Source organism: Helicoverpa armigera, chromosome 25, assembly GCF_030705265.1.
Source record: "Helicoverpa armigera isolate CAAS_96S chromosome 25, ASM3070526v1, whole genome shotgun sequence".
NCBI lineage: Eukaryota > Metazoa > Arthropoda > Insecta > Lepidoptera > Noctuidae > Helicoverpa > Helicoverpa armigera.
Window position 1 is genome coordinate 8,469,779 of NC_087144.1, and position 24,134 is coordinate 8,493,912.

Genomic DNA, 24,134 nt, shown 5'->3' on the forward strand with positions numbered 1-24,134 from the left:
AAAAGTTACGTACAGGGTAAATAGTGTTCAATAAAATAAGACATCTTCAAGACTTCGATTTATATGATTGTCTTTAAAGCCGTGTAAGTCGAATTAACAAATAGATAAAAAATCACTAACTACAATTGTGACATCACAATATACGCGTCATAAAATAGGTCTTAACAGCAGTAGTAGAAGTATTTATAGTATCACATGACATACATATGAGTAAATCATCATCATCATCAACAGAGGCAGAGAAGGTAAAGGCGGTAGACGCCAGCAAGCAGCCACAACAGGAGAAGAACAAGAAACAGATGGGAAAGACCTGGCTGAAGGAGGCAGTGCGCAGAACTCCACTGAAAAAGGAAAGAAAGGACGCCCCAAGAGTCCCTGCGAACCTATTGAGAGCGAACCTTATGTTAATATTGAGATTGTCAAGTATGGACGGGATCCTAATAATACGTTTAGCTCAGGTAAGAAACCAAAGATATTGTATTTTTATGGTATCCTTGCCAACCATCTTGAGCATATACGACTTAGCAGACCTTCCAAAAATTAAAAAGATAAACTTAAAATTCATGCAGATTATGTGCAAGACATCCTGAATAAGGTCTTAGATAACAACATTAAATATAATGATTCCCTAAAACGAAGACGTTTTATTTTTAGGCACCATAGTACGTGTAGCTTGCGGTAAAGGTTACGGATTGAATTTAGAAACAAACGCCACAGCAAAGTGTGTTCGGGGACGATGGAAACCTGAGAAGCCTAAATGTGAAATACGTGAGTAATACTGGAAGTAACTTAAGAATACTTCTACAAATCCTTCGATACTTCTTGATACATCTAAAAAGTAATCTTAACTCCACGGTGATAAAGTTCAGTTTACTTTCCTCAGTGCCCTGCCATGTACCATCAACGGAGTACGGAATCTACACAATGGCCGCCGATGCTGGTCATCCGATGACAGCGAGTCAAGTGTTAGGGTCTAACCTACAAGATGAGAAGGAACTTAATGAAACTGATCCAGTACCTAATGGTCAGGTCGTGCATTTCTCTTGTGAATATGGGTAAGTTAATAAATGACAGAATATTAAAGAGCATTAAAATAAGAAGAGAAGAAAAATGAATAGTAAAAGATCCGCTTATACAAGCTGTTGATAACAGAATTGTTCCTTCAGATACAATGTGCAAGGACCGACGAATCTGCGATGCTGGCTTGGAGAATGGGCTGTGACCAGCATGCCCGAATGTGTAGCAGGTCAGTACCGTCACAATGAGCGAGTAAATAAATTATAACCGAAAGCAATATGTAAGTCTAATTTCCATTTTAAGAATGCCTTCAAATACCTCGCAAGCATTGGTTTGTTCATCCACAAAAATAAATGTTTGTGGCATTAACAACCCTACGTAAAAGCATTGCCACAGTCATCTTTTCTATTCTATCTAAGAAGCAGCGTGGCCAATGATGATGACATGTAGATCACGTTATTCAAACTTCTCCGATTAAAAACTATGCAGGACACATGGCTCTAACACAAAAGTTTCAAAAGATTTTGTTCTAATTTCAACCCATTTAATTTTTCAGCTCCCTGCGAACTCCCCTTACTTCACGGCGCTACATACGAGGCAGGGTACCGAGCAGGACTGACAGTCGCCCACGCCTCTTCCGTGAACATAGCTTGTGAACCTGGCAGATCACCTCCGGCTACCCTCAACTGTCATCTAGGAAGACTGCAGCCTACCGTCCATGACTTCTGTAGACCTTTAGGTAATTATAAATCTGAACATAGATATGAAAGAATCAAATAAGAACAATAATGGGGTAGAAATATTTACAAGGAGTAAGACATCTTTGCTGCTGATATTTTTTGCTGTAACTGTCAGATGTGTTGTAAAGTACATGTGTACACTCAAAAGCTGAAAAACTCAACCTTCGATTACTTTAGATACAGCGGAACACTGACTTCCAAGTGACAGGGTTTTCCTAGTTTTGAGGCATGTTCTTTAAAAACATTTATGCAGCCTTTTCCTATTTAATTTCAAATTGTACTTAACTGATCGTTATGCAATACAACGTGATGTACATAACTAATTTTATATAGTAAGTGTACATAATAGACTTGTTTCCATTTCCAGCAAATCTAACCCGTCCACGGCCAACATCAGAATATCAGAGTGGTTCAGACATCGTCAGGGAAGACATTTCAGAACTAGAGCCTGATATCGACCCTACCACTAACACCGACTGTGGACCACCAGCGAGGTAATTTACATAATCTATAAAACAGACAAAATAAAAGAGCTAAGCACATGTTATCGATTATAATAGTTAGAATTATCAAAAATAAGATAGATTTAAGAATGGCTTTTGACAAGTTCAGAGGGTTAAGGATAGCAAAGACAGTTAGGTAGGTTATCAATGTCTTTGAATAAGTTGAGAAAATCATGAAAACTAACATTAATCACAGTGATGAAATGAATGTATTAAGTGTCAGGAATATTGAACAATAGGTGTAGTTAGTTAAAACTGTTATAGTGAAAGAAGAAGGCTAGATAGATATAATGGTATTTAATAACGTATCAGTCTGTATAAATGTTATAATTTTTTGTGCAGGAATCCACAAGAAGTCAGGTAATGTGTGATTAGCTCTGAATGTGATACAAATGAGATAAAACATGATATTAGTTTGTGATATCAAGTTGTTTGTTTAATTTGACCAAACGCTTTCATTGTAGCTTCTATGTGGATTTTGTTTGTGTCTTGTTACGCCATATTTGTGACAAATGTTACTCACGACGTATACACCAATATAACTTTTTGTACGTCTTTGAAAAACTGAAATATGATAGTTTGACATTGATTAGAATGTGTCAAAACAACGCCCTATTTTTGGGATACTTTAAGGTACTACAGTTGGCCCTATATATTTTATTGGGGACCGATCTTTTTCTTCTATGGATATCAATAACAAAATAATGTTATCCAAAAAATACTTAATTACTTTAATAAATTTTAAATTTAATAAGGTGAAATGATTGATAAAAATATGACGTACAGACTTGTATTTAAAGTAATTTTTGTTTCGTCACTCATCCAAATCACGTTCAAGGATCAAACATTACAGTGTCATACAAATATAGTCCTTCACTCCAAATAAATAAGGTGTATATTAGAAAATCAGAAAATGTTAGATCCTTACGCTTTGGAGCAGTTGGTTTCGTTCTGTTATTTTCTGTTTTTATTTTGAGTTCGCTGTTGTACACTGTGATAAGCAATTCTTGAAGTAAGCTGTGTTTAGGACCAAATGAATTAAAAATAAATAAATTATCAATATCTAACTTATTGTCTAAAGTAGGATCATGGTTAAAATCTCCAGCTTCAGAAGATAAATCTACTCACATTCACGATATAAATATTTCAGATTTTGAATTTCAATTGAAATCTTGACCACAGCTTCCTTCATCAGATCACTGTCATCCACAAACGGATGGACTGAGCCGCGATAAAAAAGAAGTAATGTGTTTGCAAAGATATGCGTTTCTTATTTGCTCGCTGAAGACTGAAGGGAACCCAGGCGTTCAGGGATGCGAAGCCCTGGTGAGAGCCTTATAGGTTCGAAATTTTGCTTCTTTACCTCTCATCATCACCATTTGTTCATCGATGATCATACTCATCATCTTTAACTTCATGTTTTGACATTTTTTGGTGATGTCTGTTGGGCCAGGGTATGGGATTGACTAAGACTTTCGATTTGATCTCCTTTCCTTAAATATTCTTTTGTGACTACAAATAGTGGTCTCTGAATTCTCTCTGAAGCCCTCTGTTCTGGGCCTCAACTTGAATCTCGTTTGTATATGAAAGGAATCGATTACAATATCCTGTTCAAGACTTTTTCGTACACATAACAATATCATCTACATAGAATAATTAGCAAAATTATCATCTTTATAGAAGTTCTCCCTTTTATCAATTAGCTTTCCAGTTGCATCTTAGTCATTCCCAACACATCACTAATTTTTCTCACATTTTCAAGGGTTAAAACTTCACTTTCATGGTACAAATCCTCGGAAGGCAGGGCTTAGTTAACGTTGAAAAATATACTTTATATCTATGTTGATAAGAACGCTAATTGTATGGCCGTAACCTGGCTTCTTATGTCTTGGCCAAGCTTTTGTTTGGTTGCTATTAAAATTTCGAACTCTAGTGCATGTTTTGTGTATTACAATATTGTAAACGGAATATTTTTGAATATTCCAGAGATTTTGAAATTTTATGATTTTACATTTTCGGTCACTGATGAAATCATTGATATATAAAAAATACATACTTGTACATAAAAAAGAGTTTGCCTTTTAAACAAATAAGATACTTTTCTAAGTTCTCATAAAATTGGTATCCAAAAACTCAAAATATCAGTGGCCAAAATAATACCTATGTTTTGTACCTCAGTATCTTGCAATAATTGCTTGAAGGGTCCAGGGTACGCTGATATACCGGGATGGGGCTGAAGTCAACAGTTCCCTGGGGGTGGAAGGCTATCCCCATGGCACTGAGATCACCTTCAGATGCATAGCTTCCATCATGGGGGAGAAAACTACTTGGAAACTGATCTGTGAGCAGGGGAACTGGGTTGGCAAGAGTTTTAATTGTGGTGAGTACAAAGTACATAGCTACTTCTGAGAATCAGATTTTTTTGACTGGCTAAAGTTGAAGGTATACTTGATATAAATATTTAAGACGAGGCTTCAGAATATTTTAGGATCAAATTGAAATCAAATATTTGGTTTTTGCGTTTGGTGGATAACAATTAAACTTGGTGCTATTTTACTCTTTGCAGAAGAACTAGAAGCTCAAAATGAAGAGCTAATGAACAACAACAGCTGCACTTTTGAGAACGATGAGCCGAATGTAGTAGCTTTCTACAACGACATGCAAATCACAGAAGTGGTTGACTTCCCAGCTGGTGCTATGATAACATCCAGGTAAGAAAAATAGTGAGGAACTGGTCCTATTTATGGAGTTGGCATACATTAAATATTGTATGGGGATTGTAAGAAAGATGTTCATTTTGGGATTAATCAAAATAACTTTGCGTTTAATTTAATAAGTCTCCTTTTATACAAATTGCGGTAACGATGCTCATCTGAAATCAATAAATTACAGTCGAATTAAGTCATTGATGAAAAAGATGCCTTATCTCTTGGTCTTCTTATTAAACTGAATGTTGTTTTAACTTTTCCAGATGTAGTGATATCGGCAAATATGCCATGACAGGATCACAAACGCGGAAATGTATCGGCGGTTCATGGGATGGCGTCAAACCATCATGCTTCGGACTCAACCAACAAATGGACTACGCCAGTATGTTACCTACCCGAATATTACCTAAGACTTCATTCAAACTTTAAATACTCAATACTTTGCTGTAAACTTGGCTCTTGTGTTTTTTCAGTGTTATTTTCACAATTACGTATTTCGTTTTTTTATTTCCTCTTTCTGTTTCTATTTGGGGTCAATGCAGCATGTATTCAAATATTTTCTTTATTCTTGTTTAACTAAGTTCTTGTTCTCGCTACTCCTTTAAAAAACACTATTCTAAATATTTCCACAGTGGAGAAGCGGCCAACGATTCTATTCCGTCACTCAAACGGTCCGATAGCGCAGACCAACGATGGCAAACTCCTGGTATACCCTGGCACCATACTGCACATGGAGTGCTTGTGGATGAGGAGGTTCGGCAACCCCAAGTGGAATGTCACGCATAATAATCCTGAGTAAGTATCTACCTCCCTTAAGTCGGTTCTGAATATATGTCAGCTCTAATTGCAAATGTACATTTTTGTTTAACGGTTCTCCGGTCAAACCAAGAAGTTTCCTAGAGACGCTGACGAAACTCTTGGTGTCAGCTAGTGCTACGCTCACACAAAAACTATGCATCTGTTACTGACTGGGCTTCTATTGTTTTTTTTTTTTTGTTTCATCAATCTACTACTGTTAATTTTGAAAACTTTTAAGAAGTACTAGAAAGTATTCATTTTCTGCCTCAATAAAGAAGCTAATTTATCCTAAAACTTATGCAATCGTCTTTCAGTTCTGAACGCAAGTACCTGGAAGGCTGGACGACAGACCCTGGACGGGATAGTGCCCTGGAGTACAGGCTGAGCATCATCAATGCTGTGAAGGAAGACTCTGGAATATACCGCTGTGAGACTCCTGCAAGGCAGAGCCATCAGGTCGAGATTATAGTTGAAGGTATGTGGAAATATTGTCTTCTGCACAGCGTGAATGACATGGTGTGTCTAGTTTCTACCTAAGAATCTAGAGTAGTTAGCTCTTAAATAATTAGAAGTTTGCATTTTTAAGATAATTACACGGTCAAAAGTAAACCAACCTATATTTCACCTGTTACGGGATCGACTTCAATCGTAATCGCATGCGTTCCTATCTGCTCTATAATTCTCGCGTGCATTGGCCTACAGTGTCTGCATGCTATCGATATGATACTTTAAACTTCAAACTCTTCAAACCTTTAAACTTCTTTTTTCAGACGTGCATTGTCCGCCACTGCCAATCCGGCGCGGGCTGGTAGCAAGCGGTCTGGGTACGCGACTGGGCACGGAGATCCGCTTCCATTGTGCTAATGGCAACGCACTGCTCGGTGCGCATACATTGGTCTGCCGCGCCTCAGGGAACTGGAGTGCACCGCTGCCTGTTTGTGAGAGTGAGTATACAGAACACTAGCCACTGAGTTATTTTAGTCTCAAGTGACTTAGCATGTGTGTATCGATGAGCTTCGGAAGGCGGAAACTTTTTTGTGGCAACAAGCCCGTGTCGAATTGCGCTTGTTCCACGCGTTGTCTAAGGGATATAGCACATCAGGCTCATAGCCTTCTGGTACTGCGGGATTGTTTGAAATCATAACCGCGACTCTAGAACACTAGGGATTCCAAAAAGAGCATGTGTATAAAATCTCAGTCCCATTGTTAATTGTTTCACTTTAAAGCATCCACTATTGGCAATTGTATAGTGCCTTTATACATAGTTTGACTTTGATTTCTTCATTTCAGGTGTTGAATGTGGTGAAGTGATCCACGACACGCCTCTAGGGGAGGGGGAGCGAAGACCACGCGTCGCCGTGGTGTCGCGAGGAGTTGGCGGCAGAGCTGCCTTCTCATGTGCCCCGGGCTGGGCTCTCCGAGGTGCCCCTGAGACCGTGTGTCTGCCAGCCGCTGATTGGGCGAAACCTTTCCCAGTTTGTCGAGGTAAGTTTTGTGTTGCGATTAGGGCTTTCAATACCGGTATTACGGGATCCCGTAATACCGTGATCACGGATATATTTTGGTCTTTTTTCAATACCGGTATTGAGGAGCCAATACCGTGATTACGGTATTACAATCTTTTTTATAATTTTAATTATTTTGGTTTGAGGAAGTTGTATTAAATAAGATAGATAACTACGTACTCGTAAGATGTACTCGTAATATTATTCTCACACTTCACACTTGTGTATTAAGCGCCAACTTTTATCTCCAGCATACCTCCACCTTTCTTAAACAACTGGTTTCTTAATAACGACGTTATTGTTTTGTTAGTGGTAGTAAAGAGACATCTCATCACTAGGATGTATCGCCAATCTACTTGGCAACACTGCAGGGACTCCAGAACAGAGTAGATTTCAACCGAGTCAAAGGCCTTTTCATAGTCCACAAATGCTAGACACAGTTGAAGTTGAAGAACAGGACGACAACAGTCCTACTCCACGTCTCTGGAGTTCTCCCTTCAAACAGGACATCGTTAAAAAGCTTCTGGAGCTCCCCCAGTATGGGCTTACCTCCTGCTTTTAGTAGCTCTGTTGTAATGCCATCCTCGCCAGGTGCTTTTCCAATTTTGAGCTGTCTCAGAGCGATCTCGATTTCTCTGACTTCTGGCAGGCGGTGAAATGGCGTGTTAATGGGGTATGATTTAGGTGGTCACCAAAAATATTTTTAAGACTCTAAGCTGAGGCACCAAATAAAATAAACAACTCCAAAAAAATTAAATTGACTTTATTAAAAGGGCACTAAAGTATATAATGCTATGATCCAAAAAAAATAAAATAACATCAGAAAAATCGCAAATCTCGCACAAATATTATTTCTGGTTCCCAAAATGGATTAATGGTCACCAAATTCTATCCAACTAAAAGATTAATATTACTACCAAAAAGTTCGAATCGCTGCAAAACCGACTCCACGTAGTCTTGTCTGCCCTACCCCTAGAGTGCAATTCAAAACCGCGTAGGCGCGGAGGGGCGAGGCGGCCTGCGAGCTGAGGCGCAGGTAGTTTTAAGGCTCGCCGCTGCGGCTGAGGCTGGCCGGCAGAGCCGGCCAGCAAGCCGAAGCTGCGGTGGTGAGCGTGAAAACCATCTGCGACGATAAGCTCGCATGGGACCGCCGGAGCCCTGCAGCGCCGGAGCCGTGACAGAAGCCATGCTTGCTGCATGTTGCGTGCTTACATTTTAAACGCACTGAGTTACACACAAATTCATATAACAATAAATAGCGACGTACGTTTGGGAACCCTAGTATATTAATTGGTATTTGGGAAATATTCTAGCGATCGTTAGCTTTTTTAGTCTAACAAATATGACCAAATTAGGAGTCATGGTATTACATAATTGGTAACATCTAAGTAGTGACAATATATAATATTTGGTCCAAAGTGTATTTTAAAGGCGTCCATATATTTTTTTAGTAGTCAATTATACGATAAAATGGTTTTATCTAATAATATTTTTGGAAACGTTATTTGGTGACCATTTATCCATTTTGGTAACCATTTAGAATTTTTTTGGTAGTAAAATAGGTACTTTTTAGGGTGGTGTTTAAACATAAGCCGTGTTAATGTGGCTCTAGAATCCTCATTTCCGGGATCAGGTCGAGATGCATGCGATGCGTATAACCGGCCATAGAAGTTTTCCACTTCCGAAAGGACTGCCGGCACCGAAGAAATGACTTCTCCACATGTTGTGGTCAGCTTCGTCAAGTGGCTTCTTCCAAGAGATTTTACGAACACCTTTGACCCCCGATTCAGCTCAATTGCTCTTTCAATGTCTAGAGTATTGGAGCACCGGAGGTCGCGTCGTACGTGCTTGTTGATCTCTTGGTTTAGAGCCCGCTTAGCTGACGAAGTGACAGGCGGGTTTTCACGTCGTTTCTTCATAAGCCCTAATGTCTCTTCCGAAAGCTTTGATTTCTTGCCCTTACGCTGCATGTTACAGAATCTCGAACCTTCCTCCCTGAGGATCCGAACCACATATTCGTGGTTCTGGTTAACGTCTGTTGTGGTTTCCACGGCGGCAAATCGGTTCTCCAAATTTGACTGGAACCTTTCAGATCCTGAAATGGTTTGGAGCAGTGTTGGTCGGAGCTTGGCCTTCATCAGACGGAAACGTTCGGCCTTGAAGTTACCGTCTTGTCAGAGAGCCTCGGACAAGTTGGTAATCGCTACCGGTATTAAACCTATTGATCACGGAGACGTTTCTATGTGCTTCTTGTTCGTCGTGATGTAGTCAATCTCATTTTTAATCATAGTGTCGGATTCATAGCGTGATTGGACGCTTTTTGAAACTAAAGGATTGTGTTTTAAAAGTTTTAATCGATCTAAAATTAAACTCCGATTTCGAATTAGACGAAATCGATTTGACAATATTAAAAAATATTTACAACAGCCTTTCTGTAGTAAAAGTAACTGTATTAGAAATTTGTAAACGGGATGCCAATTTACTAAAAGCGGATATTGCGCTAAAATGTATGTTGACGAAGTTAGGTGGTCAAGCTACTATCTTATACTTAAGCCTAAATCTTGCAAAAGCACTTCGAAGACGCATAAAGGAGCGACGACTTTTAATATCTGGAGTATTGCAATATTTACATGACCGACAATACCGTGATCACGTGATCACGGTATTGAAATTTTTAATACCGGTATTGATACCGGAATTGAAAAAATCCGGTATTTGAAAGCCCTAGTTGCGATGGATGGAATGTTTTGCTGGTCGCCTTTGATAGGTAAAACTTCTTACCTATGTATTTGGTTTTGTCCTTGGACCGTTGAAGTATATTAATATACTTATATATAAGACCTGACGCAGTAGTATATAAGGTGCTTTAATATTACCTGCCAGGACTTGAATGGGGGGTAGTACTATTTCCTCGAGATTTAAGACCCCCCTCATTTGAGTCTTTAATGCTGTTTACGATATTTTTTCTGAAACTTAGAAAACTATCTTATTGACAGTCACTTTTATTTTTAAAATTCGCAGAGGTATCCTGCCCAGCCCTCCCGCCGCCCACTTCAGGCTACGTGCTCGGCAGAGCGCCGTACCGAGCTGGTGACGTGCTCCAGTTCCACTGCAACCCTGAGCACACGCTGCACGGGAGACCCATCCTGGTGTGCCAGGACAGCGGCCGATGGAGTGATAAGCCGCCTACGTGTAAGGATTCAGGCAATTTTTTTTAAACGTACAGGCCATTCGTGACTTGCACTTCTTATGGTTTGCCACTGCTTTTCCCACATTAAAAGGCAAAAGAATGAGCAAGAGAGCCAATTGGTTATCGTAGCAGACAGACAAAAATATGCAGTATCAACAAGAATACTGGAACTTTTAGTCTTATTAAACACATTACACCTTCAAACTAAAGTCAGAATAGACCAGACATAAGTAATGATTAATACCGTTTTTCGTTCTTTTCAAAGTAGGTATCCTAAGCAGGTCAAGCAAAAGTAGCCATATTAACTATCGTATTTCTTTACCCCACAGGTGCTCAAGCATGCACATACCCTGGCACCACGATATCAGGGCGCATGTCTTCCGTGAAGTTCTACTACAAGATCGGCGAGACCATCACGTTCACCTGTGAGCCTGGGTATCGGCTGAAGGGAGCTCCCATGCTTAGGTGTTTGAAGTAAGTTTCTTGTTAATTCATCTGTGTAGTCGATAAATCAAAGATAGAGAAACAGTATTTTAAACAAACTATGCCCCAAAAAAATCTGTTCTTAATAAGCAAAGTTAATCTTTTTTGACTCATGATGATTCGTTATGTAGACACTCGGTTATGTGGTCTTCTACACAGTAAGCCATTCTTCAGGCAGTTGGTCTGTTTTCCCTGGTGCTCACGTAGCTATCTATGTACAAAACTTCGTCTTACAATGTTACAATGTATCCAACTTACGGATTAACAGGTCTTGTTTCCACCTCCACCTTCCCTATTTAACCAACAAACCTATCTTGTTACAGAAACAGAAAGTGGTCAAACGCGATCCCCCTCTGCACTCCCAACACAAACTACACATCATCAGACACAGTCGCCATGTTTAACGGCGACATCGACGCCATGCTGTCCGACCCGCCGGCAGACATCTTGCGGACGCGGGAGTCTCCCGCCATTTTGTCGCCAGAGAGCTACAAGGCAGCTGTCACTAGAGCTGCCGTGTCCAGACTTCTGCGAAGAGGACCTATCGAGAACTACAGGAATCGAGTATACAGAGTGAATCGATTACTAAGGAGGGACACTGAGAGATAATTTTTGGGTAATTTTCAGTTTTTTGTGTGCGGTAATCTGATGGTGACGGTTGAATGAGATGGATGGTTATTTTTGACGGTATTTGAGCCGTAATAGAACATTTGTCTGCGAGATAAGTTTGTGTGCTATTTAAGCACGTGTGTTGTACTTATTTTATGGATTTTAATCAATATTAAGGTTGTCAATTATATGATTAAAAACTTATTTTAAAAGATTTATAAATGGAATTGATACTCGAATAGGCTTGTGGGATATTATTGATCTTAAATTGTTTTTTTTTTTGTTATTGTTTTAATAACCAATACATTACCGCATGCAAAAATATTTCACCATGGGGTATTGTTTTAGTACATACATGTAGATATTTGTCCTGTTTATGATTTTTTTACTACTAAAATTAATATGCTCATTAAATACGGTACTTATCCGATTTCAATTGAATTTGTTGATTAATTGATGAAATATGGATTTGATAAAAAAACCTAATGAGACTAAAAATATAATAAATTATTAGAAAAAGTAGTAAAATATTTATTTATTTATTTTTCCTTTGAAGACTGTTTAATTATAGTGAAAGCATTCCAATCGTTGCCAAATTCTTATTAGTATGATTTTTCAGAATTTTATTTTTTTATCAATTTTTACAATTGTAAATAAAAATGCTTCGCCAAAGAAAATTAGAATACTCTTATAAATACTAGTTACAATTTATGTAGATAAACTATTATTGTAATAGTATAGTTAGTAAGTTTACAAAAAAAATGTACCGACTATTGCCAGCCTAAAAAAATATAACTCCCACATAAAATAAACTACTCCTTTAGTCAGAAAAAAATGACTAGACTAATTGACTATAAAATAGTTGATTTTGCTAATAAGTGGTAGTCGGTACATTTTATATTTTTAAAAGTCGTAATATTAATTGTAATTAAGTAATTTTGAATATTGCGCTAGAATCTACCACCTACCACGCACAAATATTTGGAAACATTTTTTGATCATTAACTCTATTTAATACGGATTAACTTAAGTGTGGTTAATTAATATTACTTAAAATAAACAAATAACTTATAATTAATTGCAAAAAATAAAGATTTTTTTTCTTTTTTATTAATTTCTTCATTCAAATGAAATTATTTTTACTAACACACTTAAGTTAAATCCGTATTATTAATTAATATTTATGCATATCAAAAAAAAAAAAACAAAATTGCATATCTTATTGTAAAATTACTAAAAAAAATACTACAAAGCGATCAGATATTAAATCTTAAATAGTTGTATACTTTTTCAGACATAAAAACTACCTATGTAACTCTGTCCCATTAAAGAAAATAAATTAAATAAATGAATTGAGAACAAAATGAATTTATTTTTTTACTTCATATATTTTCAGGACAAAAATCTTGTTTCTCATCATCTTCATATATTTTAAGAATAAAAAATCTTTCCTTGTGTAGCCTTTTCATAACTATGTTGGGGTCAGATTCCAGTCTAACCAGATGCAGCCAAGTATCAGTGCTTTCAAGAAGCGACTGCTTATCTGACCTCCTCAACCCAGTTACGCGGGCAACCCAATATCCCTAGGTAAGACTGGTCGTTAGACTTACTCGCTTTTGACTAATAGTTTAACTTGCCAATTAGTTAGTTGGTGTCTAGGACATACTTAAAGTAGGTACATACAAAATTATTAAAGTTGTATTGGTACTTGCCTGACCTGGAATAGAACCCGCACACTCATAATTGAGATGTTGGATCTTTACCCACTATTTATTTATTTATTTTTATTGCTTAGAAGGTAGGCCACCACGACACTTTAATTTGTTTTACTTATTTCATACTTTTTCAGGAAAAAATAACTAGTTTCTGTGACCATTATATTATTTAGCAATCAGTCTAAATGCTTTCAAATCGACAGTTTCCTAACACAACGCCGCAATATTTATAATACAAATTACATTACAGATTAAATAAACGAAAACTCATTAATCAGTGTTGAAATGACGCAATGTACGGTCTGCCTGTGATTTGAACGTGATTGATTTGCTTCGGGAAGACGCTTAAACCATTAGAAATTAAAATAATCATACAGTATACATTACCGGTTTTGTAAGACCACTATCTACGTTGATTAAACAAAATACGCAATGGATATCAAACACAGCGATGGATTCCGTTGCATTTGGCCTCAACTTAAAATCCTAGTACCCGTTCGAAAACCAAAGAGTTTTCAACTCAGTCAAGCGGCCGCCGCGCTGTCAGAGTGACGTATCGTGTCGCGCGTTTTCCCGCCAAAACGCGTGTTCCTTCACGACTGTCAAATCAAATTCGAAATACGAAAATAGAGCGTTTGTTTTTTGTTTATTTATGCTCATCTTTTTTCAAGATGGCGGTGAATTTAATACATGAAGGATGATTGTTTTTTGTGTGTTTAAAAATGTCGTGTGTTTTGTGACAGTGGTGGTTTCTAGTGTTGTGTCGCAGTTACCGATAAAAGGCGATAACTAATAGGTAATGGCTGAACGGATTGCTTTAATGTTTATACCTGACGTAATTAAGATAAGTGAGGTGCGCAGTTGACCTGCATACCTTTTGTCTACCCTCATTATGTGATTTCGTCATTAGGATCGTTAACGATAATCCCGCTTCTAAAATGTTAAGGAAAATATTTTATGACTTATTAAGTTTTTCTGTAAAAAACCTGTTACCCTGAAAACTAGATTAATTTTCAATTTAACGTAAATTAGAATCTTAAGAAGCTTGAAAATCCATTGCGTTAATGATTGAGCAAATAATTGGTGACACAGGTCGTTTTAAGTAGGTATCGACTACCCTCTTAATTGCAAAAATGTTAATTGAGGTAAAATGTTCAAATACCTAATTTACTCGAGATCCAAAATCCAATGAGCTTGCCACAGTCACGTTATAGATGGAATAGGTACAAAAATGAAAAAATAAAAAATATTGTTACTTATGCGACAATTGAATATTAATATAAAGGGAGGTACCTAGATACGTAGGTAATTTCTTAGGTTATATACCTACCTAGCTACTCATACCAAAACCTCCTCACTAGTTCTAAAATCCAATTTCCTTATTTCAAATCCAAAAAAAACAGGTCACTTACCTAAGCATGCAAATCGATATAGCAATAGCTAAGCATGACTGTAAAACATTTCACTACACTGCCTATAAAAAAACACATTTACGAAAACGTTCCAAAATCAAGCATGCGAACACTCGATTAGACATTACAAGTTATCGAATCTATCCGCATATCGATTTACGACCGATCCCAATATGATATCTATCCATTGCTTTTTAACGAAAGATAGGATTTCGACATGTGCCCCGTACAAGTTAGGTTGCGTCTACACTTATGTAGCTTGCACATGTTGAGGCACATGCGCAGGTTACATTCATTTTAAAAAGCGTGCGGGTCCAGCGACTCGCGCATGTACCAAAGCAAAATACCCGCTCTGTCACTTGTCACTTGCGCATGTCAACTTGCTCCAGCTACAAGCACCGTGTATATGCACCCTTATATCAAAATCCTATCTCAAGTATGTAAAAAAAGATAGATTTAATATTGGGAGCGATCGTTAATGTTCATGTGTGTTAGAAATGGAACATAAAATCTTGTTCAATTGTTTAGTTGCGTGCGCGCCGAGATAGCGACCAGCCTCTCGGAAACGTTGTATCGATTATTACAAAATTCTGTAATTTTTCACAGTCCATTTCCTAGTTTTGTGAACTGGATTCGGTTTTAATTGCGCTTTAGTTTAGTTTGTTCTGTTTTTGTAAGTACCATTCACCAATTATGCAGATTTTAACTACTCCGTGGCGTAACTTTAGCTTCCATAAAAATTATAAATTTTTCAGCATCACCCACAATACCTTACCTAAAAGAACAATCAAATTAAGCTAATATTGTATCGCATATAGTTTCAATCACCAAGAATGTTCAAATCATAATTGATATTGATTTCAGAATGCCTTATCTGCCCCCATTATATGCTAACTAGTTAAGTTCATTTTTGCCGTCAAATTAATACTTGCAAATTGAAATGTATGACTAAAGTTGAAAGCCATGGAGGATTATGTTAACTCTAAGTAGCTTCTACTACTTACTTATAGGTATAACTTGCTTATAAAATGACTATCTAACACTGAAATATATTTCGTCCAGTGTTTCCTGACATATGAGTTTTTAAACAAATCAGCTCTTCACCTTTATAATACTTCGAAAAGTCAATCTTTCGAGACATTTTACCACCACAGTCTATAAGCAGATAGTTTTCTTTGACAGACTTACAATCAGAGATTATTGTAATTCAAGGTACAAAAAAAAACATTTTATATCCTCCAAAAATTACTTCTAGCAAATCCTTAGGTCAAACGCCTTACCATAAATCAACCACATAATAGTACATACGTAATATAAAAAGAGCCCATTGACTTCCATGACATAACAGAAAACAATTAGAAACATAATATGACAGGATTATCCTTAAAAGGAAGTTACGGAACCCATACACGGCCCGGCCGGAAGTGACGTGTTGTGTTTACAAAATGGCTGCAGGTGACAGCTTGCTTGTCTATGTTGTCTATGGTCACCTATCTATGGTTTGTCGCACTCGTTAGAGGTTGAATTAAGTCATTAAGTTCTTGTTTAAACTTATAATAAAACCGAAGATTAACGAAAGCTTAACAAGAAATGAATTGGGTTAATGTTAAAATTACGTTTCCTAGAATATCTTTCATGTTGTCTGGATTTTCAGTGGAAATTCAGTCTAGAAATGGATTAACAGTGTTACAATGATCATTAATGGCAAAGATACTTCTTTATATGTTAATGGTGTAAAAATCTAACTACAGTTAATTAATTCAATCCCACGAAACTCAAAAAATATCAAAATTATTTCACATAATTAGTTCCACATGAAATAATATTTTTGTAATGAAAACTCATCCAAAGGTTGCTCTATTGTCATCATTAATACTTTAAACCTGCTAAAATCATAAAACTAAAGCATTTAAAATAATTTGAATATTAAATAGGTTCTCAAATATTATCTCATTACGTGTGTACCCACATTATAATTACGAAGATGACGTCTAAACATTAAAAATAATCCCCAGCAGAATTTTAACTAACAAAAACTGTTGACGGCAAACTGACAAGTATACCTAATAATAATTGTTCAGTTTGCTTAGTTATGACATTGAGAAGTTAAGGTGACAGAAAGATCACTTTGACAAACACTCTAGGTATACCTACGCGTTAGTATATCCTTCCTAATTATAGGTTTTTCTCGACTTGAAGATCAATAAAATCTGGTAATTTCAGAAAATAGAAATAATGTTCGATCCAGGTGTAGCAATGTTGCCAGCCTCTTGGGCTGTCTTGAATCTAACAAATAATTTGTTTCTTGAAATAAATATCACAATTCACAAAAAAAATACTCAAAGTAACAGAGGTCAATAACTCAAGCCCTATTCGAAAAGAAATAAATATCTTAGTGTAAAAGTAGGTACATAAGCTCATTTAAAACAAGTTTAGTTTACATTTTATCTGTTATAGTTCACATAGAACTTGGGCGATACCGCAAGCATGAACTAGTAACTAAACGTAGTTATAGGTCCCCACATTCTGTCTGATTAACCCCCATCTATATGTATACCTTCAGTCCCCTCTTACGTTCCGTTTCTCACCATCTCACACACTCTCAAATCTAAACAAACCTTCTGTATCACCTGTTTACTCACTATTAGCCAACTGGCTGTAGTCTCTATGCCAAGGTCGGCGGCTCTACGGAGCCAGCATTGTCTATTACTTGTAATTAAATGCTAATTGTCTGTTTAACTTGACGAATTAAACGCTTAAATGTTGTGGTGATTCTTGTTTGAGTTGATGGGTCGAATTTAGGTTTAATGGTGATGAAATCTTCATCATATCTTGCCTTATCACGCGGGCTGGTCAAGTAACTTAAGTTCTCATTGCTAGTGTCAGGGTGTTCTTGAAACAATTTAACCTACTCAGATATAGAATCTAAAGCTTTTATCGTGCTATCCAATAACTTTCCCTAGAACACTTTTTCTTATTTACTTGTAAATTTTACCATTTCTAAACAACGCAACGATTCGTATTGTCGGATTAACCATGTATAAATTCTACAAAAGTAGTAATTGCTAAGGTTTCCTTGCTTAGCTGCACCAAGAATTGGTCATGTGGACGACTCACTAAAATTCGGCACCGGCAAGGCAATTTAATCTGTGAATTACACGTTCCCATAACACTTGTTACCAACAATAATTGATATCACAAGCCAACAATAAACATTGATATATATACTTAAACTATAGTTAAACGATTCTAACTCCGTACTATAGAATATTCTAGTACGTTTAATACCTACATAACAGCTCACATCTAAGATTGCCACTGGACCGCTTCTAAACGTTAATAATTCTACAATCGTTGCAAATGCAACTATTTGTGCGGAACGATTGCAATACACATGGAGTGCAGTTTCTTAGTTTATTAGTCATGCAAAGAGGTTTACTTTGTAGATGTTCTAAACAAATAGTTGAGGAAGAAAACTGGATATTGATGATAGACACTAGGTTTTTTAAAAGTATTCCCGGAATTACTAAGAGTTTACGTTATCATCTCCAGACCCTCTTCCCAACTATGTTGGGGTCGGCTTCCAATCTTATCAGATGCAGCTGAGTACCAGTGTTTTACAAAGAGCGGCTGCCTGTCTGACCTCCTCAACCCAGTTACCAGGGCCGGACAACCCGGTACCCTTTGATAAGGTCTTTCTAAACTACATAATATATGGTCTACTAATGTAAACATCGTAAGTACCTAATGACAATTTTGTTGATTGTTGAAAATATACCCTAATCAAAATTTCACTCAACGTCTTTCAGTCTTCTTACATTCAATATTCACATTCTATGATATCTCTCGCTAATATAGACTTAACCACAGGAAAAACACTAGCAACCACAGATTAACATACAAGAACATATTCATTAATCACACAACGGATCAAGTTCAAGATCATCTAACTTACTTACTTAGATATAACCATGGAGAATAAAATGACTAGCTGAGACACCTAAGAATGTAGCACGCCAAAATGCTAGTGAGCGGGGGACGAGGAACGTTACTGTCTTCGCCCTTATACGCCTTCTTTGGACCCGACCATTTTTGTAACACCAAAAATTATTGAAAGATGTCTTTAAGAACCCGAACGCCTCGTTAGTTCACTCATAACTGATCGTTTTGGTCATGCTCACTGTCAGAATTTGACCTAGAAGACGCCTGACTTACCTGTATTGTGGTATCTCCGCTTATCTTTACTCCGTGGGTATAACTTAGCATACAGCTCGTGTAAACTGTTAGTCAAGTATGTTAAGTTATACCTAAGTTATTAAGTCAAGCACGTATAAGTAGTTAATGTGTTTTTATGGTATTTACTTACACGTGCATGAAGTATTAGGTCACTGAGATCGAGTACAGCAAATAATCTATAGTAAAACATAGGTCTATTGAAAATAAAAACTGTTATTTTTGAACATGGTTTTCCAAAATACATAGCTCAATGTTTGAGGCGTCAAAAAGTAGTGAATTCGATATGTAAGCCCACTTACATACAAGTACATATTAGCTTAATTGAAAGGGTTAACAAGCCTACCAGTAACATGGGACCCCCATTTCTAGTAAACTTTACAATTTCCTTTTCGCAGACTATAGTCTTTTCCCCTCAAAACTCTGTCTTTTGTGTAAGTACTTTTCTTTCCATCAGAAAAGTGTAAGCACTACACATTTTTGCGGGACAGTGTATATTGTACTAATTCACGCATCCTACAAGGCAGAATACAAGTGATACAAAACGTTTTCATTTCACAATTCCGCATTCAACACTTAAGTACGTATAATATTCGTAATCTGTGCAAATCCGCGCAGTTTATTACTGTGAAAATTATGACAAACGTGCAGGTCATCGGGTGTCAGAGAAAACAGGGGAAAATGCATACAACTGCATCTTAGTGACACTGGCTTACTTACATACCGGCTTATGGAGAATAATCCTTAATATATTGTACTTAGTATATAAAGCTAAAAAATTCGTTTGTTTATAATCATCAGCCTTTTTATCGTCCCACTGCTGGGCTGCGGCCTCCTCTCACACAGAGAAGGATTGAGCATTAATCACCACGCTTGCTCATTGCGGGTTGGTGATTTCAGACTACAGTCTAGGTTACTTCGGGATGTTTTTTTTTCACATTTAGTCAGTTATTGGTGACCAATATAAACTAAGACAGTTGAATTTTTTCAATGTTAGCTCATTTATTGAAGAAGAATATAGGTTACTTTTTATCCAGTTTCCACAGGACTCGGGTGAAACCACGGGCTACTTCTAAGTATTATATACTGTACCTACAGTAATACAAGACAAGATAACGTATTAAACCGGTCGCCACAGCATCTAATTAAATAATTAAATGATATTAATATATTCTCAGGTTAAAACAATGAGTCTTATATAAGTGAATACCTACATAATTGTTGTAATACTCTATTCTCTATGACACTAGCAAGCACAATGGTAGAAACAGCGAACAAAGATGTAACGCGGATAAAATGTATAATCTCTTAGATTTTATGAAGATAAAGGTCTAAATAGTAGGGCTGGTGGAATAAAAACAAAGAATAAAAGTCCCTTATTTAGTTAATTTTCCTTGGCCGAGAAGTATCCATGGATTATTGAAAATATTTTTGCCTTTTGGCCACCCGTAACTATTGCCAAAAATGTTGAAATGACAACCGGGACTCAAGAATTTATCTTGCCTTCCATAACATGGAGAAACTTGTCAAAGAATAGTGACCTATCCACGGTGGAAAACTGCAATCCATCCCACACTCATCCATTGTTCTTAAAAATCTAGACCAACAAAAAGGTACTGAATATTATCCTCTATATTTTAGTATCTATCACCTTCTCATTTTGACCTCCGCTCCGCAAACAAGCATGAACAATGAACTACAATACAGACAAAAACAAATGAATTATCATCATTAATCCTTGAACTATCAGAGACTGAAAAACTTAGCTCAAACATAAGAAGTTACGACTTAAAAACCCGGATGTAAGCATGTTTTTGTGCCTAAATTAATACCTATTTGTCGAGTATAATATGCCAGTTAGGAGCACACTGCAAACTTTTAGTCGGCCGATAGTTTGTTTGGGCTCATAAATCAGTATGAAGAGGCATGGTAGTACGCACATTACAACGATCAGGTATTTAGCCGATATCAGACCGACTGAAAAATTTTATTGGAATCAAGACTAATAAAAAAAAATGCTAACCATATCGGGTCAACTGTCGCCCGACTGTTTAGTCTACAGTGTACTCTTAAATACGCAATTAATTTTTAAAATAACGATTTTCAAGATGGCGGTCTACCTCGCGAATAGTAAAAGAAAAATTTTACGACGATTCGTATTGTATTATTATGTTAATATTTTGAGAATAATTTGGTCTTAAATTGTAGTTCATTTTAGTGGTTTGTTCAATGAATATTCATATGTTCTTGTGAATGAGATTTGCGCGTGATTTTTCGGTAGATATTTAGATATTGACGTATGTGTTCCGCCATTTTGGAAGTGTGGCGATTTTAGCTCAAGTCTACTTTAACATTAATTCTTCTCTGTTACAGAATTAGCTTCTGTTTTCTTCTTCAAAGTTAAAATATAATGTTTTTATTTCAAGCAAGTAGGCCTTTGCAGGCTCTTATAACACGTCATTCTAGTAGCACTTTCTTCTCTTACCTTCTGTCAGTTAGTATAACATTATTTGGACTAATGTCTTTTCTTTCCCTTTTACTAAAAGAAAGGCAAACTTTCGATGGCTACTGAAACGAATCGTCTCCTAAACTCCTAATTATCCTATTATGATCGCTCCAATAATAATTAACGGTTTCTTCCACGCTAACTTGAGGAGCGTACGTGCAATAAGCCAATTTTGATGGCTGATGATTATAGTAGGTAGGTACTGTGGGAAAGGTCCAAAGGAATTTTAGTTTAATTAGACATTTTGGAAATCAAAGAAATTCTTGGTTACGTGACTGGAAACTGATCATTAACTTTACTACTGAAGAAAGAAACAAAGACTGTCAAACTTGCCAAATTCAGAGATTTGCCTTTTCTGTGCTAATTCAAATGTTTTATCTTACAACACACTTTCATGAGATAAATATCTTTATGCCTGTAAACTAGCTAACTGTGCCTCTAATCTAAACTATTCCTGAAAGACCCTTAACCTACCAAACACTATATAATCCACTCGTAAAAATACATCGCCATACATGGAAAACACAAAATTAAATCTATAGAGAGACGTTAAATAAAATCAATCCAAAGACCCCTTTACCCACAAAAAACAGACACCATGACATAACGAAGCATACACCATAAAAACTTATCCTCAAATAATGATGGTTGACATAAAAACACCATGTACAAGGACGCCCAGCAAGCGTGACGGTGATTGCCGACTTATTATAACAGCTATCATTAAATTAGATGATGTTCGTGTGTTTCACGGGGCTATGGTTTTGATCTCTGAACTGGGGTATAATATTGGTATGTATTTTGATGTGGAAGTTCCTAGAAGTGTTGAAGAACATCTGTTTGAGTCTCACGCAATAGACCAGGAAGTTATTGATATCAGAGCAGAGATTGGTTTTGCTACAGAAGAAATATTTAAAACTCTGATAGGAAAATGTCATAGCTTAGATGATAAAGTTAAGAATACAGATTAATATAAATAGCCAAAAAGAGTAGAAGCCCTATTTATGTCTTTGTAATTTTATTTGTATCAATTGATTTATCATAGAGTTAGTTACAAACTCATTATTTTCTTCTTTTAGCTGGATATATCTATTGATATCTCGCAAAATTTTTCTACTTCGAAAAACCTGATTCCTTACCAAATCCACTCCAAAAATCACCCCCATCATAACAACCATTCTTTTTATTTCCCCTATTTTCCCCCTATCATGCCACCACCAACCCACTGCAGCATGACGGTATATTCTCCGTGGCGCACTCTTGGCGGACTCGTCGCGTCATGGTCCGCTGGTGTCCTCACTCTGACCTTGGCACCGGTGGCCGTGCACGCATCACATGATCTTTCTTTCTTTGATTCTTTTAGTGTTTTTGGATTGTGACGATTTTGACGGGTTGAATTTCTTAGGAAGTGTTGAATGAGTTGAATGAGTGTACCTCATTCAACAAAGGCTCGTTAAGATAACAGTTTTTTTTAAATCATCTTCGCTTTGATAGAAGTCTATAATATGAAGTTTATCAGTATTTCATAGGATTTTATTATTTTAATTTACTGGCACTAGAAAACATGTGTCTTAAATAAATACTATCAATTAATGATTAAAATAATGACATGACCTATATTTATGTAGGTATAAGCGGTAAAGAAATATCTATTTTCATTTTTTTCCGGTTCACCAATCCTCGCGCGAAGAGGTCAACCCAACCTTCTGAGCTTAGAAAATGTAACAACTTGAAGGTCCAAGTTCACCGACAACATAAACCGTCTATTTTTCTGTTATCTCTTCATTTTGAAAATTGGTCATACGAAAATTATTAAAAACAGTTGTGTTAAGTAAACTGGGAAATTTTACCAACTGGAGAAGAACAGCCAAGCTTCATTATAACTGGAGTATGATTATAGAGGAGGCTAAGACCCACAAAGGGTTGAAGAGTCAACGGAAGTACATAAGTAAGTTAAGAAAACTGACGATGATGTTGTCAATGAACTTGAGTCTAAAACTGCAATTGCTACTTGATCTATAACAACCTATAGTAACAACCATTAACAGTTGTTATGGGAAGCCAATGGTATTGTTCAAGTGAAACGCTGTTGCTGTTGACACGAGACTTTCATTGTCAGGTATAAGCGATATGTAGTGTTTTATGGGTAAGCAGAATTTGTGGTCATTAAGACTGTGGTGGTTCCTATGACTGGTGTAGTGGTCGATGGAATTGGTTGCTGTGTTTTGTGTGGCAAGTTTGATTCCTATATGGAGCAGCTGAGTTTTTCAATGTCTATCAATCTGGGTTGTGTGCTTGAGATTGTATGTTTGTAAATGCACCCACGATATAAGAGAGAATCCTTGGATTAACATTTTATTTGAAAAAGAAATGGCAGAAGAAGAGTATAAATATCATATGTACCTATGGAATATCACCTAATGACATGTATACCTATTTGTGACCCTCCTTGAACGATTTTTCGTAAAAGCAATCTAATAGGATAAGTTCGAAATTCGATATGCACTGTAAAGAAGATAGTCTTCGTTATTTTGTCAAATTCAATTTTTTTACAAATTGCGTCATAGTTATGTTTTTGATTTGTTTTTGCTACAAAGAAAGAATGAGGGAAATACTAAGTCGTTGTTGCGATAAATATGAAAAATAGACATACAGGTCACATAATAATCGTCTTCAGCATCATCTAAACAACTCTATTCATTCTTAACACGAGAA

General features: G+C 36.6%; 2 protein-coding genes across 3 annotated transcripts in view; both read left to right on the forward strand.

Moving 5' to 3' along the window:
* Nucleotides 1–12,659, forward strand: part of LOC110379514 (uncharacterized) — a 149,061-nt gene extending 136,402 nt beyond the window's left edge. The window contains exons 16-31 of the mRNA XM_064041455.1: nucleotides 235–458; nucleotides 655–768; nucleotides 884–1,055; nucleotides 1,167–1,246; nucleotides 1,574–1,756; nucleotides 2,125–2,251; nucleotides 4,462–4,640; nucleotides 4,827–4,971; nucleotides 5,232–5,350; nucleotides 5,601–5,763; nucleotides 6,081–6,241; nucleotides 6,537–6,710; nucleotides 7,057–7,251; nucleotides 10,293–10,463; nucleotides 10,791–10,935; nucleotides 11,268–12,659. Coding sequence (XP_063897525.1) covers nucleotides 235–458; nucleotides 655–768; nucleotides 884–1,055; nucleotides 1,167–1,246; nucleotides 1,574–1,756; nucleotides 2,125–2,251; nucleotides 4,462–4,640; nucleotides 4,827–4,971; nucleotides 5,232–5,350; nucleotides 5,601–5,763; nucleotides 6,081–6,241; nucleotides 6,537–6,710; nucleotides 7,057–7,251; nucleotides 10,293–10,463; nucleotides 10,791–10,935; nucleotides 11,268–11,553 — 2,638 coding nt within the window. The 3' untranslated portion in view covers nucleotides 11,554–12,659. The remainder of the gene's footprint in view (nucleotides 1–234; nucleotides 459–654; nucleotides 769–883; nucleotides 1,056–1,166; nucleotides 1,247–1,573; nucleotides 1,757–2,124; nucleotides 2,252–4,461; nucleotides 4,641–4,826; nucleotides 4,972–5,231; nucleotides 5,351–5,600; nucleotides 5,764–6,080; nucleotides 6,242–6,536; nucleotides 6,711–7,056; nucleotides 7,252–10,292; nucleotides 10,464–10,790; nucleotides 10,936–11,267) is intronic.
* Nucleotides 12,660–13,794: 1,135 nt separating this feature from the next.
* The window catches only part of LOC110379510 (rhophilin-2-B), a 98,202-nt gene continuing 87,862 nt past the window's right edge, over nucleotides 13,795–24,134 (forward strand). For both annotated transcript variants that reach the window (XM_064041430.1, XM_064041431.1), the window contains exon 1: nucleotides 13,795–14,064. The gene's annotated coding sequence lies outside the window, so the exon portion shown is untranslated. The remainder of the gene's footprint in view (nucleotides 14,065–24,134) is intronic.